This window comes from Trichechus manatus, unplaced genomic scaffold (genome assembly GCF_000243295.1).
Source record: "Trichechus manatus latirostris isolate Lorelei unplaced genomic scaffold, TriManLat1.0 scaffold00262, whole genome shotgun sequence".
In the NCBI taxonomy this organism is placed as follows: domain Eukaryota; kingdom Metazoa; phylum Chordata; class Mammalia; order Sirenia; family Trichechidae; genus Trichechus; species Trichechus manatus.
The window spans coordinates 1,674,426-1,683,865 of NW_004444198.1; the positions used below are offsets into that span (position 1 = coordinate 1,674,426).

A 9,440-nucleotide genomic window follows, 5' to 3' on the forward strand; every position below is an offset into this window, starting at 1 on the left:
CTGCTGTTGTCACTGGGAGGGAGATAGATGGTGGTTGTGTTCCCAGAAACAGTAGTACACATGGGCAGCCCTGAGAAGGACTTGGAGGAACAGTGGTCCCCACTGCCTTCTTCTAGCCTGTTCAGTTGTTACTGCTTTCATATTCAGGACCCAGATATACTTTCCATCTCTTCTTCTTCCACCTCTCTCCCTCGAACATTTACAAAACATGACCATAGGCACTTTCACATGTACGTCTCGTTAGGTGCTGTCGAGCCCATTCCGACTCTTCGAGACCTTGTGTACAACAGAACGAAACACTGCCTGGTCCTGCGCCATCTTCACAGTCGTTATGCTTGAACCCATTGTTGCAGCCAGTGTGTCAGCCTGTCTTGTTGAGGGTCTTCCTCTTTTTCGCTGACCCTCTACTTTACCAAGCATGATGTCCTTCTCCAGGGACTGGTCCCTTCTGATAACATGTCCAAAGTATATGAGACGAAGTCTCACCATCCTCGCTTCTAAAGAACATTCTGGCTGTACTTGCTCCAAGACAGATTTGTTCATTCCTCTGGCAGTCCATGGTATATATTCAGTATTCTTCGCCAACACTGTAACTCAGAGGTGTCAGTTCTTCTTCAGTCTTACTTATTCATTGTCCAGCTTTCACATGCATATGAGGCGATTGAAAATAACCATGGCTTGGGTCACTTAGTCCTCAAAGTGACATCTTTGCTTTTGAACAGTTTAAAGAGGTCTTTTGCAGTAGATTTGCCCAGTGCAATGCATTGTTTGATTCTTAGACTGCTGTTTCTTTGGACGTTGATTGTGGATCCAAGGAAATGAAATCCTTGACAGCTTCACTGTTTTCTCCAGTTATCATCATGTTGCTTAATGGTCCACTTGTGAGAATTTTTGTTCCCTTATTAGTCACCACAGTAGCCTCCCAAGATAGGTGATGGATTCCTGTTTCATAGGTGAAGAAACTGACAATTGTTTTCTTCTTGGTCTGAGTCCTGCCTTATGTTGCCATCTGCTCTGAAACACACAGGCAGGTATCAGAGGAGTTTTCCCTCACTGAATGGTGGGCCAGCTACCTCTCACTGCTAGTAGACCTGTAGACACAACCAAATGAAAGTCCTTCTGGCATCTGATGGACCTGCTTGGAGATCTCACAGTTAGATCTCTGTAAACTGGACAGGGCAAGGAGCAAGAAGGTACCAGATCACATTCTAGCTCCATCTTGGTCACTACTTCAAATGCTACACACCTGTGGATTAGGAGTCAAGCAAAATCTAGCTTGGGCTACAGTCTTCTTACTATGACTAATATAGTTTGTCTGAAGTAGGTAAAAGTCCACTCGATTTTATTAAGATTATTGTGTTCATCTGTATACTGATACACATAAATATTAAATAGTTTATTAGTTTTTAATTTCTGTACTTAAAACAGATATTTGGAAGAGCTGTGGTATGGTACAATGCCTTTTGTTTTCAGTCTTCTGTTAGTGTGACAGGTTTTTCTTAAGTTGAATATAGAATTTCAGTTCATAAATCTTGTTTATTTAAGGAAAACCAAATTTTCAGTATTTACATTTGTTTTTGTTTCTCTTGCTACCTAGAAACGGTGGAAAGAACTTTCTAAGGAAGACTTGTCTCCTGCTTTTGATCATTCACCAACCAAAGCAGTGACTGAAAGATACAATGGGAACAGAATTGGCTTAGAAGAAGGAAAACTTACAGGTGACAGGTGTACAGGACTGCCCTCTAAAATGCAGGATACTGTAGAGGAAAAGAGTGAGAGGTGAGCTTGCTCCAAGTGTGTGTGGGTATGAAGTAATTGAGGCCCTTTGCTTATTGTGTTGATGTAACTATTTTTTGATCACCAAAGGGAATTTAAATAGTATGTGATGCTATCATTGTTCTCAAAGAGCTTTCAGTTTTGTTAAGAAGCCATTACTTACAGATAGAAACCTGTTGAAATTGTTAAAACAATGTTAATATAATACAGAAGCTAATGTAATTAGGTGCTGAAGATGTGTGGTACAGAAAATAAGTGGTATGAACACTTCAGCCTGACATTGGTACAGTTGTATAGCATTTGTACTGTATTTATAATGTAGTTGATATTAGGTCTTTATTAAAATTGTGAAGTACTTAAATGAATACTTAAACTTAATTCCATTATTGGAGGAAGAAAAAAGTCCTTTTCAAAAAAAAAATAACACAAAATGTCCTTTTATACTTTTTATTTTTCGAATCCGTATGAATGAGTTAACTATTCAGATTTTTAAATTAAAAATCATTATATTACTAAGGTTCATAGTATCTCACACGCTAAGAAACTGGTATCCTGAGGACAAGTCACTTAGCAGAGTGAGTGAGCTCTCTTCCTTCCTCACTTCTGTAACTCCGACTTTCATGTGGGAAATTTTATGTTGTAGTCATATTTGTTATATGATGCTCTCGGAGTGTACCATGAAAATAGTCAAAGGTACCCTGTACTTTATAGCTTCACTTTTATATTTTCCCAACATGGAACTTACGTGTTTGAAATTTTGTAAAAGCTAACATATTACAATATAGAGTGTATGTATTATCATGTATTGGAAGAGTTTATTATGACTTAGAAATGTTTCTCTATGGTTTTAGAAATTTTAGAGTACAGTTTAAAGCATAAAGTTGTTTTTTTATTTTTTTACCTTAAATATTATACATTTAAATCAAGAAATAATATTGTTTCAAATTACCTTATCTTTTTCCATAATAAGATTTTTGGGTTCTTGGTGTATTTAGAGGTGAGGGAATAGGAGACCAGTTCTGTTTGTATAATTGTCTTTGTTTCTTAGTGCTGCTGTAAAAGAAATCCCACCAGTTGGTGTCTTTAAAGAACAAAAATTTATTTTCTCACAATTTAGGAGGCTAAAAGTCCAAATCAGGGCACTGGCTCTAGGGGAAGGCTTTCTGTCTCTTGGCTCTGGGGGAAAATCCTTGTCTCAGCTTCTGTAACCCCAACGTTCCTCAGTCGATACTCACATGTGCTTCTGTCTTCCTTAATTTGTTTGCTTGTCTCTTTGCCTAATCTGCTTTTTATGCCTCAAAAGTGATTAGGTTTAAGCACACCCTACACTTATAAGACCTTCTTAATATAACAAAACCCTATTCCCAAATGAGATTATATCCGCAGGTATAGGGGTTAGGATTTTGGGGGATACAGTTTAATTCATAACAGGAATTAATTAAAAGAAGACTTGATGACCAAAATGATGCCCTTACTACTTCAGAAGCACTGAGTTTTAATCTTCAAACACAGAGCAAACATATTAACAGTCCCAAAATTGCTAAAGAATGAGGACTAAGTAGGGAAGGTTGAATTGGTTGGTAAGTTGATCATTGGTGACATTAAAGATAATTCTTCAAGGAGAATTGAAACTATAAAAAATATATATATATATTTGCCAATTAAAGGGTGGATACTGAGCACTTGTAAAGCCATGGGTTAAAGCACTCGCCCATGTTTCACAGGGCAGAAGAGGAGTTATAACAGGATCACAGGAGGTTGATATATGTTGGCAGGGGAGGGGATGCATGTGTGTTGTTTCCTTCTATCTCTTCTTCTCTCCGAGATAGATGAGGCTGGTGCATGTTTGAAAGCAGAGGGAGGGGTTCACATTACATTGGGCCTCTAAGCAGAGAAGGCTAATTAACAGATTGAAGCTACAAACAGTAAAGGAGGAAAAGAATCAGGAATATAAAGTAAAACTTACCATTAAAAAATATATCACTCTGTAGTCAGCTTATTTACAACAGGGGTGGTAAGTCCACTCCATGGGGAAACAAGAATCTCGTCAATAACTGGCGCTAGGAGAATTGGATTTCCACATGCAGAAAAATGAAACAGGATCCATGCCTCACATCATACACAAAAACAAATTCAAAATGGATTAAGAACCTAAATGTGCAAACTAAAACCATAAAATTCTTAGAAGAAAAAGTAGGGGCAACACTGTCAGGCCTACCTTTTAACAATAGATTATCTAATACAGTAACAAAAGCACAAACAGCAGAAGACAAAATAAATAATGGAACCTCACAAAATTAAAAACTTTGTTCATCAAAAGACTTTACCAAAAAAGTAAAAAGAGAAGCTGCCAACTGGGAGAATATCTTCAGAAACCATGTATCTGACAAGAATCTACTAACCATAATATGTATAAAACTTTGACAGCTTAACAAAAAAAGACAAATAACCCAATCGTAAAATGGGCAAAGGACTTGAATAGACATTTCACCAAAGAGGGCATTCCAGTGTCCACCAAACATGAAAAGATGCTCAGCATCACTATTCATAATAGTGAAAAGGTGGAAACAACCTAGATAACCAACCAGTAGGAGAAATGAAGTCTTGATTTATGCTACAGTATGGATGGAGCTGGAAGACATTAATACTGAGTGAAGTAACTCAATTACAAAGGGACTAATATTGTATGACCTCACTTATATAAAAAGACAAATACACAGAGACCAGAATTTCTCAGTGGTTACCGGGGCGGGAGGGAGGGAAAGGGCACGAGTTAACGGTGACGGAAATAACTGGAGCTGCACAACCAGTTGTAGCTGCTGTCAGTAAGTTGCCGTTGTTGTTGTGTGCCGTCAAGTTGATTCAACTCAGAGCAACCCTGTAGGACAGAGTAGAACTGCCCCCATGGGGTTTCCAAGGAGCAGCTGGTGGATTCGAACTGCTGACCTTTTGGTTAAGTTGACTTGCCTAAAGTTGTGTGATGAATATTTTACAACAACGAAGGAAAAAAAGTAGCTCCTGAGGGTGATTACAACCAAAAACCTCATGGGATTTGGGTCCTCGGTTTGGAGGTTTAGGGTCATGGTTTCATAGGCCATCCCAGTTAATTGGCCTAATAACATGATTAGTGCCCCCATAATCTGGATTTCTCTGATTGCTTCTCATGATTAGATTCGATTTAAACATTTTTGGCCTAGAAAAAAGGTCACTCTTAATTTAGTAGACATACTTTAAAGATTTTTAGTCAAAGTACACGATCAGAGCTATGCTTTAGAAAAATTACTGTGGCAATAATGTTTAATTGAGGTCATTTGGAGACTGGGACACCAGTTAGGTTTTTGCCATAATATAGGCAAACGATGAGTGAAAGAGGAGATAAGTATTTAGTGAGTATGTTGCCATTGACCATCCTTCCTTATGTAGTCCTAGAAAACTTACATCTTGAGAGTTAAATAACTTCCATTGAAACAAAAATCCTGTGTTGAATAGGAAGATAAGAACTGGAGATACGTATAGTCAAAGAGAGCAGTAGGAGCTACCATAGAGGAAGTTATGAAAATATTAATTATATAGCTCTTATCAGCACCTTTGTGAAAGGTCAAATAACATGAAAGGAGATCAGATGCTTGGGGAACCAGTTTATCCTGCCGTTGTTGCCTGCAATGGCCAGTTTAAAAGAAAGGAAAGACAGGAATGCATCCTAAAGAGATAAGAGTCATCACAGAAATAGACATACGCACACCCATGTTCACTGCAGCACTGTTCACAGTAGAAAAAGATGGAAACAACCTAAGTGCCCATCAACAGAAGAATGGATAAACAAACTGTAGTACATACACACAATGGAATACTATGCAACGATAAAGAACAATGATGAATCTGGAAAGCATCTCACAACATGGATCAATCTGGAAGGCATTATGCTGAGTGAAAGGAAGTCAATCACAAAAGGATAAATACTGTATGAGACCACTACTGTAAAAACCCATGAAAAGGTTTACACACAAAAAGAAACAATCTTTGATGGTTACGATGGAGGGAAAGGGTGGAGAGGGAAAAACACTAAATAGACAATAGGTTAAGTGGTAACTTTGGTGAAGGGTAAGACAGTACACAGTACTGGGGAAGACAGCACAGCTTGTCCAAGGCAAGGTCATGGAAGCTCCATAGACATACCTAAGCTCCCTGAGGGACCGAATTACTGGGCTGAGGGCCGTGGGGACCATGGTTTCAGAAAACATCTAGCTCAATTGGCATAGTTTATTTTTAAAAAGAAGAAAGAAACCGCCAGCCATAGAGGTCACAATTCTGAAAGAAACCATCTTGCTTATTTTCAGGTCCCACTGAAAGTACTTATTAATATAAAACTCTACAGAAATTGCCGCTGAATTCTCAGAGTATATCTCTAAACCATTTAGAATATTGAGTCTTTTTCCCTTTTTTTGTTTCGATGTTTGATTAACATGAAAAATATGTGGATGTGTATGATTTTATTTGAACTTACATCCTTGTATTAGAGTAATTTAATTCTGTTGTGCACTTCCTTTTGTTTTTATTCACAGTGCTCTACGGAAACGTGTTCGAGACGACAGAAAAGCTAACACGGCTCAGAAGGTGCAGCAGATGAAGCAGAGGCTAAATGAGACTGAACGAAAAAGGAAAAGGTGGTTATATTGGCAGCCTATTCTCACTAAGACTGGGTTTGTGTCAGTCCTTTTGGTTGGCGCTTTTGTTGGCTGGACGCTGTTTTTTCAGCAAAATGTCCTATAAACAATTAATTCTGCCCAGCAAGCTTCTGCAGTAGTAGCTGACAGTGCTGCATTAATCACAAGGGTTTATTTGTTAGCAGCAAACTCCTCATACCCCAAAAGAGGTGCAGTAGACTAGACATCATCCAGATAAGCGACATGTACAGTCACAAGCCCAGCATCTCAGGACTTTTCCTCTGAAAGCCAGACTGTAAACAGCACCATAAAATACAGAGACGTTTACTAGAACTGGCACACCTTGCAGCTGTATACACACGTGTTAGACGTGGTGTCTCACCTGGCCAGGTTCAGAAGTCCTTTATCACAGGGATTTGGTTTTGGAGGCTGTTGGGATTTTAACATGCACTTGATATAAGCAATAAATATTGTGGTTTTATCTACATTATTAATGGAAAGAAAAGGACCTTTAAATAACGTGTGTAATGTGTAATGTACTCTTGACATAGGCATCAACACTTTATATTCTTAGTCATTTCAGGATAAATATATTTTATAATTGCCTATTTGATCTTACTTTTGCAGTTAATGTGCTTTTTAAAAGCCCAATTTGAAAAATCTGTTAACCATAAAATAATAAATTGTATGTTGGTTTATTTGTGCTGGATAAATTTTCCACTTTCCTGAAGAGAAGTTTGATATAAGCAGTTTGAAATCTGAATAAGCAATTTTTACTATATATTTGCATTTCTTTTATGTTTACAGTTTTCCCAATTTTAAAAAGGAAAAGAAATTTTTCCTAAAAATATTTTTGAAAAAATTCTCCTTACTGGGATAGTCAGGTAACAATTGGTCAAGACTTTGTAAAGAGATTGGTTTCTGTAAAGCCCGTTGCTAATACTGTTTATTTTCATGAAATTTCAATGTAATTACCCTAGTTTATAATTGAGATAAATCATGATTTAGGAAATAAAAATAAGAAGCAGCATTTTATGATCCATGATTTCAGTTTACTAGACTGACGTTTTGAAGTAAAATATTTTTCAAGTTCTTTCTACTTCAATAAATAGCATGATGATGTGCAAACCTTACATTGTCCCTTTAACTTCTTCTTGAATATTTTTTAAAGCATACTGTATGATGAATTTAACCACTCATTTGAGTGCTGGTTTTTTTCATATCCCAATGTTCAATTCGGTGTTTAATTTGTTTGACTTAAACTTTAGTCATTTTAAACTTAATTGCTAGGAAGCATAAATAGTACACAGTATTTCAGTGGTTTTGAAACTGTGATCGTTGAATTTAGGGGCAGGCAGGAAAGACTCCAGGCTACCAACCTTTACTTTAAACCACAGCAACTCTGCTTTATCTGTTTATATGCCACATAAGATTGCTACATAAGGCTTAATTATTTTAAAGGGGGTCATTCTAGTTTCTTTGTTTTAGTTTAAAAACCATTGATGTAGATAGGTATCTTGAATTGATTTGTGTAGCATTTTGGATGTGTTAAAATTATGCTGAAAGTATTTAAAGCAGGATGTAGGTGGTACTCAGAACCCGTTGCCATCAAGTCGATTCTAACTCACAGTGACCCTATAGGACAGAGTACATTTGCCCCACAGGGTTTGCAAGGCTCTGGTCTTTACAGAGGCAGGCTGCCACATCTTTCTCCTGCAGAATAGCAGGTGGGTTCGAACCACCAACCTATCAGTTAGCAGCTGAGCACTTTAAGCACTGAACCACCAGGGCTCTTGCATAGGTGTTACCATGTATTAAATTGTGCCTGTGTCCTAATTTAGTATCACTGTGTCCTGTAACCTTTAAATGAAGAGGAGGTAAGAGGGACATTATCTTATATCTGTCTCCATTGAACCTGTGTTCAGGCACCAAGACCCTTACATTTTAGGTTATTATTGGTTTAAAATCTTTCTTTCCAATTTGCCTTGGTTTATCTATGCTGAAAGACAATATATTACTGTTCAAGCCAAATATCAGTAGACCACATTAATTCCCAATTGAAGAGAGCCTTGCTTTAAACAGACTGTGAAGACTGACAGGAAACAAAATACTGATATTGGTGTACTTTGCCCCTTGCAAGGTGAGTGTGATTCACCAGGTCAGGCAGTGGACACTTGTTGATGGACTTTAGCAGGGGCCCATCATCTCTCCTCCCCCAAGCAGCTCCTCAAGGACAGTGTTGAACAGTGGAAGCTGTAAGTAGTGTGAAGTTTTTACCAGTAGTAGTATTTTTGGTGTGTACTGTGTCTTAGTTACTAATAACATAGGCGGCAAATTTTTGTGCTTGCCGCCGCCGTCCTGATCTCTGTTAAATGGGGTCTGCCAGTCAAAGAACAGAACGTAGACACTATCCTGCCTTCTAGGTTACAGCCAGAGGAGAAGCATTCATCATCCTTGGTGACTTCTGCGTCTTTCAAAACATTGTGCATCCTTGGGTCTTAATAATGTTTTCTAGTTTTAACAAATTTTAAAGTCTGTTGTGTAGCTTGACTTTAATGAGGTAGTATTGCCTTTTGAATAGGTTAAGTTAGAAAAAAGATAACAAAGGCTGTTAATTTAATAGAAAGTTAACTAGTTAATTCCTCCATCTTAACAAACTGACAGCAACCTTTGATTTAATGCCATCTTCTTTGGCTACATCAGCCGGTTACGTATTCCTTTCCAAGCTTAGCAAGTATTATTTTATGCTAGCCTACTACTGATTTTTGTCCATGCTTGCCCATCTACAATATGTAAAAATATAATTCTCCAGATTTAATTTATCTACATACTAAATGATAATACTTTTTTCCTGCATTTTTTTTTTTTAATATTTTTATTGTACTTCAGTTGAAGGCTTACAGAACAAATAGTTTCTCATGAAACAGAAGTACACATGTTGTTTTATGACATTGGTTAACAACCCCACAACATGTCAACCCTCTAACTTCTCAACCTTTT

The 9,440-nt window shown here is 37.5% G+C and overlaps 1 protein-coding gene across 3 annotated transcripts in view; it reads left to right on the forward strand.

Moving 5' to 3' along the window:
* The window catches only part of PTPN2 (protein tyrosine phosphatase non-receptor type 2), a 141,868-nt gene that overhangs the window by 118,463 nt on the left and 13,965 nt on the right, over positions 1-9,440 (forward strand). The window contains exons 8-9 of one of the 3 annotated variants that reach the window (XM_012559543.2): positions 1,598-1,779; positions 6,339-8,124. In XM_012559543.2, coding sequence (XP_012414997.1) covers positions 1,598-1,779; positions 6,339-6,546 — 390 coding nt within the window. In that variant the 3' untranslated portion in view covers positions 6,547-8,124. Of the gene's footprint in view, positions 1-1,597; positions 1,780-6,338; positions 8,126-9,440 lie in introns of those variants that run through there. The other 2 variants (XM_012559544.2, XM_023724826.1) reach the window with 2 other exon arrangements.